The 22,005-nt window shown below is 34.8% G+C and overlaps 1 protein-coding gene and 1 long non-coding RNA gene across 3 annotated transcripts; one reads left to right on the top strand and one right to left on the bottom strand.

Annotated features, from left to right (window-relative positions):
* Positions 1 to 12,223: 12,223 nt before the first annotated feature.
* LOC130721945 (uncharacterized) lies at positions 12,224 to 15,714 on the bottom strand. Of its 2 annotated transcripts, XR_009013728.1 has the most exons (4): positions 15,581 to 15,714; positions 14,795 to 14,869; positions 13,934 to 14,176; positions 12,224 to 12,746 (listed from the first exon to the last, which is right to left on the bottom strand). It is a non-coding gene; the product is annotated as an uncharacterized LOC130721945 (long non-coding RNA). The 2 variants fall into 2 exon arrangements; XR_009013727.1 differs by having other exon boundaries at positions 12,224 to 14,176.
* A 2,506-nt stretch (positions 15,715 to 18,220) lies between these two features.
* On the top strand, positions 18,221 to 21,405 carry LOC130723043 (glucan endo-1,3-beta-glucosidase 1-like). The gene is made up of 3 exons (XM_057573967.1): positions 18,221 to 19,960; positions 20,826 to 20,853; positions 20,964 to 21,405. The coding sequence occupies exons 1-3, from the start codon at positions 18,601 to 18,603 to the stop codon at positions 21,133 to 21,135; spliced, it is 1,560 nt and encodes a 519-aa protein (XP_057429950.1). The 5' UTR covers positions 18,221 to 18,600; the 3' UTR covers positions 21,136 to 21,405.
* Positions 21,406 to 22,005: the final 600 nt, after the last annotated feature.

The following is a 22,005-nucleotide window of genomic DNA, read 5'->3' as shown; positions in this document are numbered from 1 at the left end:
GTTGTATAAATATTCTTTTATTAATTGAATATTTTTCTTTTTCATATAACAAGCTTATATATAAAAGTAGATTATATAAATATAACTGATCACGATCGGGAGCAAAGTTATTAAATAGGTTAGTGTTGTAGTCATGCATTTAGTCACCAAGCTGGTTATTTTATTTGGACTGTATAATACGAACATGCAAATCCATAGGTTAGTGTGATGATTTGATTTCTTTGTCCAATTTTATATCTGATATGAGAACGTGATACAAGTTCAAAGCAAGAGAAGCTTTTTGAATGTATCAGCCAACAAGTAAGGTCCTGTTCAGATTTAAGAACTATCTTTTAAGTTCGATTTAAATGAATCGCTGACCTTATTGGTTAAAAGAAAGTAATTCCATTGTCTTACCTGAGCGGACATAAGGTGTGTGATGACATTCATTCACAATATGCAGATTGTGGATGTTTATTTTTCTTTTAAAAAAGTGTAGCAGTTTAAAACCTTACAGAAACAGAACTGCCATAAAATTGACGTGTATATTTAGTTGAAAATCTAAGCTAAATGCATTTTTTTACTCGTGTGTAGTGAAAAAATGTCAAAACGTATTTTCAGAATCAAGGATTTACATTAGTCATTTTACATTACTGTCCCCGAGGGTTAGCTCAAAAGGTAAGAGCTACGAGGGTTGAGAAGGGGAAGATCAAAGGTCCGAATCTTGTAAGAGAAATTTGAAGAAATTTTCTAACTTACTAACAACTAACCACTAACCACTAACATTTGCCTATAATTTTACACTAGTGCTTTTCTCCCGTGCGCTGCACGGCGAAGTTTACTGTTGTAAAAAAGTAAAAAACATATCAATTTACTCTAATATAATATAAACTTTGGGATGATGAATTGTAATCAAATGAGAATTAAGTTCTTTCATGTATGACAACTCAGGTTCAGTACATATGTTTTTGCTTGATTTTAAATTGAATAATTCCCCTGCATTGGACGTTGCTTGAGTCATGCCTACATTGTTTGTTGATATTATATTACTGCTACTCCACAAAAAACTCATAAGGATATTGAATACTCCACGTTCATACATTCCACATTCATATATTATACTACTGCTACTCCAGCAAAATCATATCCTGAATTGATTTTTCCCTTCCATGAAATGATAATATGATAATGAAACAACGCTAACAAAACATATGAAGTTGGGGCCAGTTTTTTACTCCTACTCTTGATATGAAGATGAAAAAAATTATTAAATATACCACAGCCAAATAGCAAAACATGATAGCTTAGAGTAAAAATTGGAGCTAGTTTCAAATAATATCTTCTGGAGCAAACTTCTGTTTTGAGCCAGCTATCCTATAAGAGAAGTTTTTTACTCCTACTCTTGATATACTTCTTTTGGAACATATAACTCTGCAGCGAAAAATAGAAATATTAATATTAGAATAAAATTTCTCCGAAAGCCAAATAAACATATTAATAAAATGAAATTATTAACTATTTTGACTAAAAAACATTTCATTAATTTTTTTAATACCCATTAAACATATTTTAACTCTTAAAATATAATTTCTGAAAATATATCCACAAATGAACTTATTAAAATAACTATAATAAATGTAATGTGGTTCACAAGTAACTTGGATTTTTCGTTTGTCTTGATGAAGTGCAATTGTTTCTACTTAAAATCGCAGCATATACTATTTTGACAAAAAAATATTTCATTACTCCCTTTTAATTTTATTCAGTCTACAGGTAACTTGGATTTTTCTTTTGTCTTGATGAAGTGCAATTGTTTCTACTTGACATATACTATTTTGACTAAAAGCATATACGTACTTGAAATCGCAGCATATACGTACTATTTTGATAAAAAAACATTTCATTACTCTCTTTTAATTTTCTTCAGTCTACCGATTATAGTGCCCTTAATCTTGCTGAGTATATATTTTATCTAATTAAAATTATTTGGTGGACAAACCGCACGGAATTTGGCAACTTATCATGAACTAAATTATCACAGGAAGCGTGCTTTTTTTTTGGGGCACCAAGGGGTATTTTCTTAGAATTTTTAATAAACAAAAATCTCAAACAATACTCTGATTGATAATGTAGAAGGTAAAAGAAAAGCTCAACTAACTAAAATTAGAAAAATAAATAAATAAAAAGCATACAATTTCATAGCTAGCCAAAGGTCATTAAACAGTAAATAGTTGAAATAATAAGAACACAACAATTAAAACTATTATCAGAGAGTAGGGAAACACAAAAAAAAAAAAACAAAAGCAGAAACAAACACAACCTGATAAATTGAGCAAATCATAAGCTCAATAACAATTTCTGAAATAAAATTCATAATAACACTAATTTAGGACTCATGCCTCATCTTCAAAAAAATTGAACTGCTAATTCCAGCTACACTGAAAACATTCACCAATATTTTTTCTGAGATAACTTTAGAATCATAAATATGAACAACACCCGCTAGATCTTCAATTTCAACACCTTGTTTAAGAAGAGGGAGGTTCTGCAGAATCTTCACAATCCCCACCGCTTCCAAGCCATGGCACATGGGAATTGAATGCAACAACACTATCATGGTCATTTCCTCCAAGATCAATCTAAGAGAACTTGCTCAAGAGATCCTACATATAAAAAAGATACACAATTACATTATCATTTGCAAGAAGAGATGATTGAATAAAATAATGGCAAAAAATGAGAAAGCACACATCATGTCACATATTTAATTTTTCAATATTCAATCAATTTTCAAAACGAAAAAATTATTGTTAAACTGTTCGCCTTAGTGAACATTGAGCTCCAAGGTAGTAGTAAACCATATATAAAAGAGAACCACTAGATTAGGCTAACAGTTTTTGAAGGGATGATTTCCATCTTCCCCTTACCTTTTTTGTACACTGCTAATTTCCTAACTATAACTCAATAATGTACTTAAAGAAAGTAAGAACTTATACGAAATTCACAGCTCACATAACACAAACATAATTTATCACACACCCAATAATAGTTTCTTCATTAAAATTCATAAACATAAAGATGAAAACGGAAAGATTTCAATATGAAAGAGAAAATTGAAGCACAAACTTTGTGGGTTTGTAATTAATTTCAAAATTAATTAGTATTATAATTTTTTTTGGTCCTTATTAGTATTATAATTTTGAAGTGGAAAAAGGAAATCATTAATAACAGAATTCAAAATCTGGATGTAAATGAAATGATAAGCATTGAAAAAGGAAGGGGTGGTTTTAATGGGAGAATGAAAAAAGGGAATATGAGAGATTTATGCATGGAGAAAATCAAATGAATGAATATGAACATCCCTTCATTAAAGCATTAAATGATAAATACGGTTGGGGGAGTGTTAGTGGGAGAGAGAATGAAAAATTAGATTGAATTAAAAAAAACGAAAAAACAGAGGAAAAGACATGTGTTTATATTCATTTGATTTTGGAACAAAGCAAATGAAATTGTAAGCGTGAGAGAGAGAGTCTGGAAAATCATAATTGAATTAATTGATTGAGAGTGTATCTAGAAATTGGGAAGAAAAAAGGGTTGGAATCGGTGAAGAGTTTGAAAATCTAAACATGAGTCCAGATAATGACAGTCATTTTAAATATGAGGGAATATGAAGAGATTCAGAACAGATTTGGAATACAATCTAGACTGTTCTTTTGTTATTGGGAAAAAACAACTTAGGATGAGGGAGGGAGTAAATGAACGAAATTAGTGGGGAAATATCTTTTTCATTTTAATTTTAATTGAAATACAATCAGATATTTTAAGAGCTTTTAATAATTTAGTGAAGGAAATTAGTTTTTTTTCTTTTTCTAAATGCTTCTGAATGTATTGATCACCGGATAGTTAGAGCAATTTAGGGGGGGAGATTAAATTTTTTTGTAAAGGACCGAAATTAAGGGAAAGAATGAAAGGGGATTAATAAGAAGTATTGGAAATAGATTTAAATGGGAGAGAGAGTGGTAAAACCAAGATTATAATGAAGATTGTTCATAATTTGAAAATTGAGTAATAAATTGGGAGAGAGAGATATATATAAAGTTGAATGTGAAATAGAAGCATTTAATAATGCTGAATTAAAAAAATCGAAAAAATGGAGGAAAAGACATGTGGCCAAGGAATGGAGGGAAGCAATATCAGGAAGCCACCTAGGATTTCCACTATAAAATTGCACCAATAAAAAAAGAGGATTTTTGTGGAACTGACACATATGCAATTGGTTCTCATAACCCTTACTGCTTTAATAAAGTTACTAGATTTTTCACCCGTGCGTTGCACGGGGGAGCATATATCAATCAATTCATACTTTATAAACAAATAAGTAAGTATAAATCCGCGCAACAATATGACGACGACTTTTAAAACGACATAAATTTACACCAATTGACCAAAATATTTAAACGATTTCCATGAATAGAAGAGCATACACCTGTATAGATTAAATCATGCAATGGTATTCAATTGAATAAACCATCAAATAAGAACAACTCCATTATGAAAAGGATTTGAGGTTCTACACAGTGTCGCAATGAATGATATACAAAATTGATAATAAATTAGCAAAATGATGTCTAGTTGATCCAAGCTATTCCTCAGGGAAAACTCCTCTATAATCGGAGATGAAGATTCACCCTTCAGCTTTCCATAAGCCAAAAAAATGACAAATTAAAATAGACACTCTAAATCCTTAGGGGCAGTTGAAAAGTGTTTAAACCTTGATTTATCGTGAGTACTGAGTACAATTAAAAATCTGATCACATTAACCTATCCAAATGAGTCATCAACCTTGCTTCTTTGTCCACCCCCAACCTCGCCAGAGATGGTGCAAGAATTTGAATTCAAATGGAAAGAAAAATCAATCCTAGAATTCAAACGAAAAATATTAAATGGTAACTAACAGTTAATAAAAAAATACTCACAAATTACATATCACCGGAGAAAACCGCAACAACAGCTTGGCGGCGGCCGCGGGTGGAGAAGGCAGTGCAACAAAGACTATTTGGAGGATGAATCTCAGTTCAAACACAAACGTAAAAGAACAATTCACAACCACAACTGGAAAAATGAGACTCGGTGAAAGAGAAGAGGGAAGGGGAGTCAAAATCGGGCAGATGGCGATGCCGTTGTTGAGGGATGGTGGTGGACGAAGGGTTCTGATATGAAGATGAGGGGGAGAAGGGGCTCAAAAATATACAACCAGTTATAAAGAATAGTGGGGATGCACACAGGCAATTGGGAAAAGGGGAGGTGGTGGTAGAAAATCTCGAGAAAGAGATGTTGGGAAACTGAAGAGGAGTAATTGAATCAAGTAGGGTTTAATGATGAATGGTTTCAAAATTTCAAATTTGGGAGATGAAACAACAGCCTAGGTGAAAGGAGAGAGCATTATTTGAAAAAAATCAGAAAAGTTAGGTAAATGCCACATGTACAGTGAAGATGTGAGAAGGGCTGTTAGTTTGACATGTGGAATTCCACTAATTCTAAGAATGCATGAGAGCGTAGAATGCATGAGGAGATGACATCTCAGCATTTGGTCCTTTGAACCTTTGCTCTTTTAATAGTATTATTGATATTGATAATAATTAAATAATTAAATTAATAAAATTTAAATATAAACAACAATATAATAATCAAATTATTAAATTAAATACAACAAACAATTTTTTTGACAAAATAACATGAATCATTGAAACCATGTTAAGAGGGGAATTTTCTTCTAATAATGCCACTAATATACTCTCAATGCCAATCGTCCAGCTCCCCATTACCAACTCATGTTATGTTTGGCCTTTTGCATTTGCAGGTGACATAACTTATTAAGATTTTTCTCCCTTAAACAATTTAATAAGATTTAACCTCCTCCTAATTGAAGAAAGTTGTCTCAGTAGTATCCTTCATAACCTCGTTTCTTATAAGATCCACAAAGCCAATAAGCTAAAAGGCTTCTTCTCTAATCAAAGATAACTATATTTAAATTCCTTGAATTCTTCTATAGTAATATGAAACATAGTAGAGATTCATCTTCTCACATGAAACTTCTTTCCAAGTGGTTCTGACAGTCATCTATTTGAGAGCTTTTCTCGATTCCCATAATGGAATTGAACTCGTTCTGCAAAAGTTCAACAAAATCACACTATTATATAAAACTACGATCCTAATTCTTCTGTAGTAATATGAAACATAGTAGAGATTCATCTTCTCCCATGAAACTTCTTTCCAATTGGTTCTGGCAATCATCTATTTGAGAGCTTTTCTCGATTCCCATAATGGAATTGAACTCGTTCTGCAAAAGTTCAACAAAATCAAACTATTATATAAAACCACGATCCTAACTCGCTTTAACCATACAGACCTTATATTTCAGTTTTAGCACTATCAATAGGAAGATTAGGTTTCAAGTACTCTACCAACTTACCATGTTCAGTGGATAAGTAAGCTCTATATATGTAGACATAGCTAACCCCAACAGAAACAGTACAACTCAAAGTGAAGCTTCTCCTGCTCCAGGCCATGACTTTCAAGATCAGTCTCCTGTTCCAGCAGCCCATCCATAGTCTTAAAGAGCTTTCTCCTTTTGAAAACACAGCTACTGCAGCACTTTTTTGCATTTCAAGCAAAAACATACAAACACCAACAGAAGAGACAAACTTTAGAACAAATAAAAGAGAACACAATATTTAACTGCTAATCATAAATAAATAAGAGTAAAAAGGGTGACAGCTTGAAATGGTCCTATTCATTGAGGGAGAAGGGACATGACATATTCAATAATTGAAGAACTAATAGTACCATTGCCTTCAAATCCAATCCTTATAGTTTTTCTGCAAAATGAACAATAAGTCCCTTTCAATCAAAGATCACTCATAGAAATTGCTTGAGCTTAACCATCATAAACTCATTGCACCTGTGCATGCATGTTCTCTTATTCTCCTCAATCCTCTTGCTTGTCTGCATGACTTCCACCAATCATTCAGCGCTGCTCCTAATACCCATATATTGACCTGAAAAATTTCAAAAGAAACTCCATTTAGTTACAATTTAATGCCACAATTTAATGTTACGAAGTTTATTGGCTAATTTTATCAACATGAGCAGTTACACCTTCAAAAAGTGAACATTAGCTAAGTTCATGAGAAGGGGGACACCGGTATAAGGAGGCAATGATATTGAATGAGACCAGAATGCATGAGGAAGTGACACATCAAAAAATGGTTCTCATAACCCTTGCTCTTTTAAGAAGATGAAAATGACATAAAAAAGGAACATTAGCTTGATGGCCTTAACCTCTTTCTCTCTTCTTCTGAAGGAAAATTATAGTAATTAAAATAACCATGAAATTATCCCTCTAATTTTATTTCCCTCTATTTATAGCTAATCCCCTCCTAGTACTAACTAAATACTGTAATAATCCCTAACTAACCTAGCAGTAGCTAAGTAATTTACTCTTATGTTACATCCTAACATGTGACTTACAACTGCTTGAGCAGCAAGCATTTATCCTTATTACACCAGTATTCATATAACATCATGTTATTCCTTTTTGTTTAACATCACAAAGGACCATTAATAGATATATATTGGTCAGTTTTACCAAATAATCTTCTAGAACCATAAACTTGGATTTTGGTACCATAATTAAAGTTTAAAACAAAATAATGGTCCTTTCCAATTTATGACACCCATTAGAGTTTCCAAAAGCATTTCCTATGTGCTGCTCAAATGACCTTCAGAAAGTAATCAAAATGGCATGATCAAAACTACATAGAAAACTCAAATTGTGACATTTGAGCAGCAAATGAGTTGTTCAGAAAAAGAACAATAAAAGCACCAAATTGCAATAGCAACTATCTATAGGAAAGAAAGCAGATTTCTCGACCCATGTATGAGCTCACCTGGGGTATAATGCGTCTATAAACAGTAGCTGGACTCTATGACCTGTCAACACCAAAGATGAGCTTGTTAACTCAGGTTTCAACAGGATCAGCCAATAATTAGTAGAAAAACCAAAATATAAAAATCCAGATGCCATAAAACAATGAAAATTGGAACAGAAGACATGAACAACATTGTATGGATAAACTCGTATCAGGAAAATGAGCCAGATTTGAAAATATAGGGGTACAAAATATAGGAAATTGAGCACAAAACAGTGGATATGGGAATTAGAATAAAAAACAATACAACGTCACTGTCTCAGCCAAGATATTCTATTGCCATCAATACAGCTTGGTAGCCAATGACTTGTGCAAATACCTTGAAATTTAAAGCATCTGCACCCATTAACAATTCATATCAGAAACAGAACAAAAGTTCAAAAAATCAATCAGCTGAAAGTAACGTATAGTTCTTCATGATTTGAAAGAACCTCATGTTTCTCCAACCTAAAAAAACACCAATAAAGAACCGATTCTTCTAAAGAAGTCCCAAATGTCCAATATGACATTTATCCGAACACAAAATTGTAACAAAATCAGCAAAAAAAAATGGTTTCTACAGAGAGAGAGGGATGAAAAGGAGAAATCAAATGAAGAAATTTAGAAAACCCTAGAAAAGATAGGAGGGAGGAGAGGGAAGAGGGGATTACTTGCGAGGAGCAGTGACCATCTTGTTCGTGAGAGTCCTGACGACGGTCATGCAGTAAGACTGGCGAAGTCTTGGCCTAGAAATGGTGTCGAAGGGGATGGGGGCGGTGCGGATCGCAGACCTTGGAGAAAAAGTACTCCTCCGCCTTCGAAACGCTGGTGGGAGAGGAAGCTGAAGGGGACGGGGCGGTGCGAATCGCAGGTTCTGGTTCGGGCTGGGAGCATAGGAGGTCAGAGAAGGTGAGTCTTAGCGTGGGGAAGCTAGGCGGGGGAAGAGGTCGTGGAGGAGATGAGACCTAGAAAGCAAGTTGGGGGAGACCGGAGGGTGAATAGAGCTAGTTGAAGAAGAAATTTTGATAAGAGTAATTCATAGGAGTATGTGAATAAGCTGGATAAAGTGGTTGGGCAGATTAGAGAGCCACAAAATTTTAATTTTTAAATTCACATGTTCATGGGAGCTGTGCAGAGCCTTCCTTGGGACATGAAATCTGCATAAGGGAAGTGGGAGTGAAGAAATTTGATTGGCCATTGATGGAAGAGATGAATTTGAATAGGGAAAAAATAATTATGAAGGCTTGCATGCTTCTGTGGTATGTGTGAAGCATTTAAAAAAGGAATTGGGGAAAGAGATGATGGAAATAGAGCTGCGTTTATGCTATGTTTGGTTGGGTGGAAAGAAAGGGGGAGGAAAGAAAACACGGAAACCGATGCATGAATTTAGAGTAACCTAGTCTAAATTCATGCATCGGTTTCCGTGTTTTCTTTCCTCCCCCTTTCTTTCCACCCAACCAAACAAAGCCTTAATGTCTGATGGGAGTTTTAGCGTTGGAAAGGGAGGGAGTGCAGAATGGGGGAGTTCTCCAACAATTGATCACGTGAAAAAATCAAAAAATAAAGAATACAGAAAGGAAAGGATAGGAAAGAAGGAGTAAATCACTTCTTTTTTATTTGATTTTTTTAATTTTAAAAAGTATTTGTTTATCTAAAATTCAATAACTAAATTTTAAAAAGTATTAAGTGCATGATATTTGGAAAGATTGATGAAATTTATTAATTAAAAAATATCCTAAATTTATTTAAACCCATAATTTCTAAAAGTAAAAAAGGATCCAAATAGTTAAAAAAAATCTAAATACATTATTATAGTAAAGTTTGATATATATATATATAGATAATATAATTCTTTTTATTATATATTTTAAAAAAATTATGTTTACTATCATAAATTCATTATAATTATAATTAAGGTACAGATTTATACCAAGAAAAAAAGGTATAGATAAAAATTGATTGATAAAAAAAAAATGCCATGAAAGGCTTCATCGTGAATGGGGGAGTAATTTTATGTTTTTTTGGAAACAAACAAAATAGTGGGAGAGAGAATGAGTTCTTAATAATGAAGGAAGATAGTGGGAGAGAGAATGGTGAGTGGAGCTTGATAAAAAAACAGAAAAAGAAGGAAATGCCACGTGTACAGTAAAAAGGAGAGAAGAACTTGTAGAATGCCATGTGGAATTCCACTAAGTCTAAGATTGCATGAGAGAGTAGAATGCTTGTGGTTGCGACACATCAGCATTTTGTCCTTTGAACCATTCCTCTTTTAATAGTATTATTGATAGATAGATAGATTTCTAACAGTTAACCGTGAGTAAAGATCAACTTAAATCACTTTCAACATAATGGAATTGAAGAATTACTTTCACCTTTGCCACACAGGCATTCGTTGAGATTCTCTCATAACTAGCAAGTGTGAAATGATACATTGCCATATTTCTTTTATGGGTTAATCCTCTAATTGGTCCCTGTGGTTGTGTGGCCGTCTGAAATTAGTCCCTCCCGTAAAATCTAAGTCCTCGCGTTTGAAAAAGTGTGTGTAGCAGGTCCTCGCCGGAGGGACTAATTTCCACACACTTTTCAAACGCGAGGACTTAGATTTTACGGGAGGAACTAATTTCAGACGACCACACAACCACAGGGACCAATTAGAGGATTATCCCTTCTTTTATCTTATTTGCACAAATCTTTGCAGTCGACATAAAAAGAAGTCAATCAATTTATTATATTAAAAAAAGTCAATTTTCTTTCCCGAATTGAACCCCGTGAGAAGTTGATGTTTTCTGCTTTTGGAAAATACGTTAGTGTGTATTTGAATTATAAGTCAATTTTCATTCCCAAATGTATTTTGTGAATATTATTTTGTGTTCAAATACCAATCATAATCGTATCTAACACAACACAACTACCAGTAAATAACTGTATTTTTTAGTGTTTAGTTGAATGTTTAATCTTTGAGCGGTGTGTATCAAGAAATGTTTATTGGGAGATACTCCCCTAATGTAAAACTCTGTACATCAACATCAGTACGTGCTTAAGATTATTTGAGAAACTAGGATTATACCCGTGCGATGCACGGAGCCAGATTATCTTATTTCATTCAAGTTTATTCAAATCATCATAATTAATGTATTAGTTATATTAATATTAATTAACATTAATAAATTATTTAAATTTAAGTGCATACTACTACTAATTTTATAAGTTCTTAGTTTTTTTAGATATATAAGTTCTTAGTTGTTTGTTCTTAAATATCAAGTTAAAATTAGCTTTAAAAAAAAGAAGTTAAAATTAGGCTTAACTGCACTTTTGGTCCCCCACTTATACTCTTTGTGCGAAAATGATCCCTAAACTTAAAAATTACAATTCTGGTCCAATACGTTAACATCTGTTTGCACTTTTGCACATCACACACGAGTCAAGAGAGTCTCACACACCATGAGATGTGTAAACCATCCGACCATTGGTCCAAGCCCAATAGCCCAGCACTCTTCTCAACGTGACTCACTTGCAGTAATTTTGCACATGCAGCCGAAGCAGCACCTAGTCATCCCTTCCAAAATTATCTGCCCAATAGTTAAAGCTTAGTTAGAATATGCTTCTTGTTTTTTAAAAATAAATAAAATAGTTCACCCACCAAATCAAAAACTTTTGTAGCAGCAGCCATGACTACTACACCCCTTCTCAAAAACCATCACCGAAAAAGAATTTGGTTTGGAACTATCTAAGGTATCAGTCATGGCATCCACAAGCAAGCTTCCAAATTCAGCAGCTTACCCTAAGAAAGTCAGTGCTATAAGCTAGAAGAATGTCACAGTGCTGAACAAATGTTCTCTAGTCGTTCTGCAAGAAATTACAATGAATGCTAAAGTCATTGATAGTTTGAGGTTGAATGGTTGTTTATCGGTTTGATGGAGGCATTTCATCATGCATCTTAGCCAAATTATACATTATCATTGTTCCAGCTTAAGGCATAACTCATGTGGGAGATGAATAATTCAATACCTTCTTAATTATGTACCCAAAAATATAGTAAGTTTTGTGTGTTGAAAATATTGAATACTTTCTTGGATGCTGCTAAGACAAATAAAAATGGATCCAACAACTTTTGGCTTTTTTAGCAACATTAAGAAACGTGCAAGTGCCAAGATTTTCAGTGACCAATTTTGATGAGGCAACAACATGTTAAAGGAACATAATCCAAATCAGGTAATTAACCAAGGTCCACAAACCCTTGTTGTAACATGTTCTAGGAGGAACAAAAATCAGAGTGACCAGAATGGTATTCATGAATTATAACTGATAAGTAATTAAATAGTGAATTCCCAACATCAATCAGGTACAATAATTGATCAGAACCATATCTTTATGCTTTCCTCAAACTAAACCCAACGTTCCTTCATTTTTTTTTAAATATTGAAACTAAATCTTGTACAAACAGAGTGAGTATGTACAAACTAATCTTAACAAAGCAACACCAGAGTAACAATCATAGCAGCCGCAACTTCTAAAGACTTCCTCAGATCAATCAAATTGCACACTAAGTGTTATTAGTCCTGCTTGTACCACGTCCAGCAGCCCAGCCAAGTCTGATCAGTCCTGCTTGTATCACGTCCAGTAGCCCAGCAAACCTCTATGCCTTCTGGTCACTCCTTGCTGCCTTCATCACAATCCCAATTTTCATTCACCACCATGTGTCAACAACCTCTTACTCATTTCCAACTTCAGCATAATTTGATCCATTTGTGTTTCCATTATTAAAATGTTTCAAACATGTTCCCATTAATTAAGGATCTGCAAATGTCAGTCATATTATATTGAGAGAAGTCACAATTTAGAAATTATACTACAATACTTTATGCAATAAAGAAAATAAACTGCAAATTCTACCTTATTCTATTTAGAGAGAGAGAGAGAGAGAGAGAGAGAGAGAGAGAGAAACACTGTAAGTATTTAATAGCCTAGAGAATGGATAAAGGAAGTCAAGTGCAAGTTCTAGAAAAAAGCTGCTGCTTAATTTCAAACACGTCATGCAAGGTTGAAGAGCTAGAGCATTACCATTGCCCAAATCTTGTAGATGATTTTTTTATTGAAGATGATTTTCATAATAAAAGATCATGAAGGGTAAGACTTTGGCTAAAATTCAAGGTCTCAGTATTCAAACATCAAGAATTGTTTTGATTTTTCAATCATATGATAATCAGTTTTACTTCATGGTTCAACACCTAAACAACTATAAAATTTTACACAGCAGATTCCTATTGTTTTTCAAAGCAAGGTTGAAGAGGGCCATTGCTCCAACTTCCTGAGCCATCAAATTTCCTTCATGCACAACTGATTGTAAAACTGCAAAAGGGCTTCAACAAACTCATTAGCTCCCATAAAAATTCAGGCTTCCAGCTCATCCCTCAGCAACAGCCTTTTCTATTCCACCACTTCACTTTTCTAATCATAGAAAAAAGTAGAAACTTTTGGTAGTTTACTGCTAATGTCCAGTGTTGTAAAAATTGGTCTGAATTATTCAGAATCAATGTTTAAAGATTGGAGCAATTATTTATGAGTTGCAATTAATTATCTTTCATGTTAGAACCTGCAGAAATAGTACTGAAATACCAACAAAAAGTAAAGACAAAATCCTTAAGACAAAATGGCATCCACCAAACCATCATGCACTTCAGGATAGTCTTTCAAGTAAACATTATGCCATCAAAACATATATATAACACTAATGTACTGTAGCTGAAGACAGTGAAGAGAACAATATCGAAATACATTGAGAGGCTACACTGTTAGGCATTGAGAATACACCAATTCATTGAAGATTTGCAGTCTAATGTCTACTGGAAGAATTGAAAAGGATTTATATTTGAGAAAATCACATTAAAACTTTTAATATGAGGGGAAAGTACTGAATGGAAACACATTAATTTAAAATAATCATCTGTTTTGTATCAGTTAGATGTCTCAACTCATCAACTTACTTGTCCATGAGAGGAAGCAAAACACACGAAAGCCAAGAACCCCAAAAGAAGAGTGACTCTTGAACATGCATGGATTGTTGGCAAACCAAAATTAAGATTGAACATGAATTATATTAACCGTTGAAGGAAAATAAAGATATTACATATCGACAAATGACGTGGATACCTGAGAAGGAGAGGGTAGTGTGTGAGCACCTCACTTTTCAGAGTCAGTACTCAATAAGTCATTTGACATTGAAAAACCTGTCAAAAAATACAAATTCATGGTTAGCTTATAAGCTTCATTAGTGGGCCAGAAAATACTTGGAATATTAAGCATTAACATTCAACACATGATGATAAATATTTAAATCATAACAGAGCTAAAGATGAAGGGCATTTGAAATAAAAAAAAATTACTGCTATTTTCTTTGATAAAGAAAGAAAATTTATCTAATTGTTAAACCAAACATACGATTAGCACCATTAAAATGATCAAACATTTGACTAAAGGTCTGTTGTTCTAAACAACTGAATAAGGTAGTGATGTTCATAAGCCACTATTAATTACCATTCATTGATTATTATTTTATGAATAAATACTCCAGATTACTGAAAAAATAAAGTATTAAATGCTTTTCGTGTTCTAATGATATTAAATGCTTAGAAGTTGTCATTTAATACATTTTATTTCAGTCCTGTATCACTCAACTCAAACTATAAGCAAACACATAGAGATAAAGCACTCTAATGGCTTGATATATTTACTACTTGGCACGGGCTACAAATTCTAGTATTTATCATGATAACTGCAATGGAAAAGGCTGTTTTATCAATAGTAGCTATTAAAATTTGTAAGTCAAAAAAGAATTGCTCACATACCTGCTGAAGTCTCAAAGCAACTTTCTGGTACACTTCGTTCATCTCTGTGAAGTAATTTTCTTTTATGGTTTGGATCTGTAGGTTGAAATAAGCAGAATCAAATAATCGAAACATTAGTAACCTCGAGACTTCTCATGATTTAATCTGTAGGTTGAAATCGGTAGAATCAATTATCAAATAATCAAAACATTAGTCACCATGAGACCCCTCACGCAAGGCATTTGTATCACCGTTGCATCAACACTTTCAACACTTTTGGAGGAAATAAAAAAGGTTCTTTTTCTTTTTTTAACCTTTTGTTGGGTATCATAAATTGCAAGTTTCACTTCCATTCTCAAATTTAGATGTCTAAACAATAGTACCAACTTGCATTGAAGAAATCCCATTTATATCACTATAGCATTTGATTAATAATTACAAAGTCTTTAAACTGCAGAATGGCACTAAATAAAAGAGGATAAAAAAGTAGTAATGAAAGAAGTTCCTTCCGATATAGAACTCAATTTATTTCATTGTAATAAATAAGCAGCTTCAACAGTAGAGTAATGTTATGCTCAGAAGGATGAATAAAAGATTCCAGTCCAATGGGTATATTTAGAAAGAAAAAAATTATATCATAATTTTTCCTCAAAGACTAATTAAGATTTCACATTCTTGTTAATTAATATTTTCACCATAAAAGTCATCATATAACTCTTATTTAATTTACATCAAAGTTTGCTTTATCAATATCTGTTGTCATAGCAAAACTATATAGTAAGGAAATAAAAGTAAATAGCACAGTACCTTTTGGTACACTTCTTCTTGCCAATCAGCCCCACTTGGTTGTGCAATCTGTGCTGTAGAATCCAAAGAAGCTACAATAGGTATGATATGAAACAAACATAAGAATGCATGAGTGTGATAGTAGGCCAGTAATGAAAAGGACCAACACTATGTGCAAACAGCAGAGGATACCACCCCACTATCTATAGTTATTTAGAAGTAGGGAATACTTAGTGGGGGTGGGGGGGAGAAAAATATTGGTGTTCATTAGTTAGTTGAGAAAGGGTCAGGGTCTCTAGAATATCCTGAGGAATGGTCAGTTTATGTATCATCTTCTACCAACAAACCCAACCTCCACCTCCCAACCCCCCTCCCCCCTAGACCAAAGAAAGGACCATTACAGCACAGTGAAGGATCCAAGGACACCTCTGCCTCACAACAACAGAGTAATTCTCCTCGCAACAACCATTTTAAGTTTATTAAATAATGTCCAAAGTTTTTTGGGGGTGGTGGATGATTCACACTGACTTGGTAACAGTTACACAAGTTCAACATGGAATCTTATAACTTTGTAATACTAAGAGAATGGATTTCATATTGATGTGTTGACAAAGAAGCTGATCCTATTACAAAACTACACAGACTACAATTACTCATGATGTGGATAATATCATGACACACCTCACATGAAGTAAACACATGCTACATTTTCCGTGTAGAACCTGAAAGTCAAATCAAGGCTATGCCCATTCTCATTTAGAATCTTAAAATCACACATTTCATCTTATGAAAAAAAAATCTCAAACAGTTCATAAGTTTATTGCTCGTACTTGTTGTTCCTAATTCCCTAATTCCCACCTAACTAATTTACGATTTCAAACTGCACACATTCCTAAAGTCAAACACCAGTGTAAACTAATGAGGTTCAAATAATTACACTTGATAGTTATTTTAGAAAGTTTAACTTGACTATTTCACTCTAAGGGACTATGCTGTGTCAATTCCTGTCGTGTGTTAGTGTGATTCCTCACACTAACATCTAATAAGAGAATTCTTTCCTAAACCATCAAATCCAACCCCATTAACTGATATCAGTATTAAAATAACCCATTTTGGGTGATGAATCACAATTACATATAAAAACCTTTGGTATAATCAAAATCATATGAAAAACATGTATATTGAATAATTGAGAAAATTCTACATGATTAAAGATTGTAAAATACAAAAAAAGAATAAATAATTGAGGACATGACACAAATATCTTGCAGAGGTAAATTCGTGAGCTGGATATGTTGTTTGCTCACTAAGCCGACATATCCAATAATTTAGGGTACATGAATTTCATTATATGATCAACAAATAATCACCACCACCAGGCCAAAGGCAAGAAACACACACTATAAAATTTCTCCAAACATGATTTTAAAAAGAAAAGAATCATTATACTATTTCAATGTTCCTGATTGCCTTGATAGATAAGAGGTAAGAACAATTCTATTACACATATACATATATATTGATCTGCACTCAAGATTAATTTAACACTTGAAGTGCAACATAGAAAATATTCTACCACTGCTCAACAACTTGAATAAGCAAACTGCTGCACTTTGGCAAAACTTGTGAAGGGGAAGGATAAAATGAACTGACCTATCAACTTTGAAGCCATCTCAGAAAGGGACATTCAAATCATGAGCTGAATTTGATTGGCATGAGATTTTCAGTGGGCAGAGCAGATGTGGAGAGCAATGAAGTCCAAATGGATGCATCACAACACGTGACACCACTTATATACAAATCAGTGTTGAGGACTTAATGGGGTTGACACGGGAACTCATATCTCCCAATAAGAACAGGACAGTGGACTCAAATACACACAATACACACAACAACAGTGAACTGATCAAAGTATGAACTGATCAAAGTATGAGCAGTTATATTTATAGACAGGAACTGCAAGCTGTGGCCAGCCAAATTACAACTGTAAATGACTAAGTTATATTTATAGGTAGTAGATAACCTCCTTAGGGAACGACCTTCTATGCACCAACACGGCAACAGCTGGCCGGTGGGATGTCGAACCTCCTGGCTCCTACATCTAGAGTGCCAGAGTGCGTGGGAAAATCGATGAAGTAGAGGGGACGAATGGGGAGGGGATGCTTGATGCTCATGGGCATAGATCATAGATTCTCTTCTAGGGTTCAAGCATCAAGAACAACCATGAAACAACTGGAGTATGCAGCTGTCAATGACGAAGAAATTGCTGGAAATCACGTGAAGAGAGAGACGGAAATCATGTAGCCAAGGAGGATAGGTAGTAGATCAGCTCCTTAGGGAAGGTGACAGAGGGCTGTGTAGGGAGGTCTGAGCTCCTACCTCGGTGACAAAGGTTTGTGGAGGGAAGGAGGTTTCAAGTGGCTACTACTCCTAGACGTACCCAGCCCACGAAACCGGCAGGCCCAACCGCAAACACAGTGGTAACAAAAAAAAATGGCACTGGTGAACAGTGCAATTGGATCTTGCATTTTAAGTTAGTAGATGAGTAATATGAAAAAATTGCAAAACAGTTTCTTTAATTTAAAATATAAATAAGTAGGGCCATTGCCAGCTGCAAACAATTTGGATTGTACAATTAATCCACTGTTTTTCTATACTTGGCATTCATTTCTCTTGGGAAAAACCAGCAGATGCCGGTTCACTTTCACCAGAACACCAAGAAGGATAATTTAGACAATTTAGCAGAGTAACAAATCTGTTGAGCTTAACCAATGAGAGGCATAACACTAGAAATCAAGAAGGATCCAGCAAACTCCACTGAAGCTTCCTCATGGATCCTTCTTCCCACCCACTTATGTATAGCCATTAGTACCATCAAGCCAACTTGATTCCAATTTCAGACCCAAAACCAGAACACAAGACAATGCAAGGATATGGAACTGAAGCCCCACAACCACAGTATGAAGAATTGAACTGCAAGTTGCACAACCAACCAAAACCAAAACCAAAACCAAAACCAACCTCCCCTCTCTCCAAATCCAATGACAAAATCTAATCTCAACAACCTCACAATCTTACTCTTACTCCTCTTCACCTTCACCTCTCAAATCACCATTTCAGCACAAAACAACAACAACCAACAAGACCAGAGACAACCCTTCGTCGGAGTCAACATTGGCACCGACGTTTCAAATCTCTTACCACCATCACAACTAGTATCCTTCCTCAACCACCAGAAAATCACTCACATCCGTCTCTACGATGCCAACCCCGACATCCTCGGAGCATTATCCGGCACCGACATCCACGTCACCATCAGTGTCCCCAACAACCAGCTCATCGCAATTGGCTCATCAAACTCCACCGCTTCTGCCTGGATCCGCCGCAACGTCGCCGCTTTCTACCCCAAAACCCTCATCACCGGAATCTCCGTCGGCGACGAGGTTCTAACCACCGTCCCCTCCTCCGCTCCTCTCCTCCTCCCCGCCCTTAAATCCCTCTACTCCGCCCTCGTCGCTTCCAACCTTCACAACAAAATCACAATCTCAACTCCTCATTCCGCTTCCATCATCCTCGACCCTTTTCCTCCTTCTCAGGCTTTCTTCAACCAGAGCCTCTCTTCCATTCTCCTCCCTCTTCTCCAGTTCCATTCGCAAACCGGTTCGCCATTGATGCTCAACCTCTACCCTTACTATGTCTTCATGGAGAACAAGCGTGAGGTTCCTCTCGAAAGCACGCTGTTCAAGCCTCTTGCCAAGGAAATGGTGGACCCCAACACGCTGCTTCACTACACCAATGTTCTTGATGCCATGATTGATGCTGCTTATTTCTCCATGAAGAATCTCAATGTTACTGATGTTGTGGTGCTTGTCACTGAAACTGGTTGGCCTAGTAAAGGGGATTCGAATGAGCCTTACGCGACGAAGGAGAACGCGGATACTTACAATTCCAACTTGATTAAGCATGTTTTCGATCGTAACGGAACCCCTTTGCATCCTGAAACAACTTCCAGTGTGTATGTGTATGAATTGTTCAATGAGGACTTGAGGTCAAGGCCAGTGAGTGAGGCTAATTGGGGACTCTTTTATGGGAATACTACGCCTGCGTATTTGCTTAGAGTTTCTGGGACTGGGAGTTTTCTTGCCAGTGATACTACTAATCAGACTTATTGCATTGCTATGGATGGTGTTGATTCGAAGACTTTGCAGACGGCGTTGGATTGGGTGTGTGGACCGGGGCGAGCGAATTGTTCTGAGATTCAACCTGGAGAGAGTTGCTATCAGCCTAATAATGTGAAGAATCATGCTTCTTATGCGTTTGATAGCTACTACCAGAATCAAGGCAAATCATCCGAGTCTTGTGACTTCAAAGGAGCAGCTATGATCACTACTAATGATCCTAGTAAGTGATTTTTTGACTCTTCTTGGTTAATTTTTATGTAGACCTTTTGGTGGATCTTGTTCTTTCTGGAAATGAATTCATTTACATTGTAAACTTAATCCTGGATTATATGTTTTGACAACTTTTTGTTGGGGAATTTGGGATTTTAACATGATGTTAGACTTGGCTTTGCTCTTGAGGGGAAGGGTTTCCTGATTAGATTTCTTTATGATAAAGGAAGAATTGACAGTGAAAGAAAAAGAAAAAGGCTTGTGCTCAATAAGGATATCTACTTTTGATTTGGAAAAAAGGGAATATTGGAACCGTGGCTAGGCAATGATTCTGAAATTAAATGTGTTTGTGTGTGGCACCCACATATTGCAAAGGCACTTTGACAGTTTGTCTTGACTCTATTTAAATTTCAAAAATTGAAATTTGAAGTGAAAAGTGGGGCTGGAGTTCACAGTGCCTTATTGAATAGGGGAACCATGAACCACTCAATGTGACTTGGCAGGGATGCTGGTTTGTCTGAAGGGTTCTGTTTCATTTCATAATGTATTCACCTGCTCAGTGTTTTTTTTTTTCAAACCCAAGTATGTCAATCAAGTATATGCATGTACACTTTCGCTATTAGCATGTTTGGATCAACTTTTTTTCAAAATTCTGAAAACTTGAACATACACATAGAAATTTCTCTCCAAATTGATTCTGGCTTAATAATCAATTGTTAGAAGGATTTCCAAACGTGCACAATATCTATTTAGATATTACATTTGTTTTAAAGAGCTCCCCAATTTTGTATGTCTTTCCCTTTATTGTCTCTTCTAGGTCTAACAATTGTGATTAATATTTTCTTTGCCCTTTCTTGTTGGGAATACCTTTTCAGGTCATGGCAGCTGTATATTTCCTGGAAGGTAATAGCTTTTGTCTGCTGAGCTGCCCTGGACTTATTTTGTATTTTAATTTGACTACTTGTTTCTTTACCTAAGTGGCTAAATGTGTTTTGCATTTTGATGTAATGTAGTAAGGAATTAAGCAGCAAGACAAAGGAAAATGTGAACTCTACTCAATCAAGCAATGCAGGGGAGAATTTAAGGCTCAGAACCTTTAGCGGCAAGAAAATGAGTGAAATCAACTACATTTTGCACATTTACTTGGTTGCTGCATTGCCCACTTTGTTGCTATTCCTTTTGTGAGGTGCAAATAATACCTTTTTTGTTCTGGGTGGGGGTTGAGAGCGTTTGTATGATTGATTGTTTTGATAATTCTTTTAGCAGAGGATAAAAGAAAAGGAGGTTCTGGATGACCTACTTCTCCAAACTTAGTGCTTAAGATAGATGCTTGCTTTTGAGAAAGTAGGTGTGTAAAATTTTCACATGGAGGGTTCTTGTAATTAAATATGTTAATTAGTGTAGGATATGAACATCATGGAATCGACTTTCTTATGTGAATTTCTTACATGCGAAGACAGAGAGATACACACAAAAGATAAATAAGGTCTCACAAATTTCAGATGGCCTTTGTGTCTATTTCTTTCTTAACATGGCTTATCATGTGAAAAATTTACATAAGTAGATCTATTTTAAAAAAAATGATGTATATTATGACATGTAGTTGGATGATTATAAGTATTTTAATACACACATTTGACTCCTCTAATGCTGATATTTTCGTCCCAAGATTCTGGGCCTTCTTGAAATTGTTAAAGTAATTGTTTTGTATGCTAACATCAAATGCTTAGACATTTTATGGAGTAGGACTAAATACGTTCATGCTTAGACAATTGTATATTCATAAAATTACATATTATTTTACAATGATCACGAATTCACGATCATGTTCTTCACATAGAAATATTTTTCATGACTTGCACACTTCTATCTGGTGCAAAAAGAGTCATGTTCACTGATATATTAGACAAAGTGCAGTTAAGCAATTGACCATTGAAATAATTTCATCCATAAATTAAAATTAAGGGAGACACTTAAGTATGATATCCAACATATAAGATTTGTCATGTCGAATCACCATGAAATAAAAAGAAATAATTTAGAGAGTGAAAGGAT

This window comes from Lotus japonicus, chromosome 6 (genome assembly GCF_012489685.1).
Source record: "Lotus japonicus ecotype B-129 chromosome 6, LjGifu_v1.2".
Lineage (NCBI taxonomy): Eukaryota > Viridiplantae > Streptophyta > Magnoliopsida > Fabales > Fabaceae > Lotus > Lotus japonicus.
The sequence above is the reverse complement of the archived record's forward strand: the minus strand, read 5'-3'. Positions and strand labels throughout refer to the sequence as shown.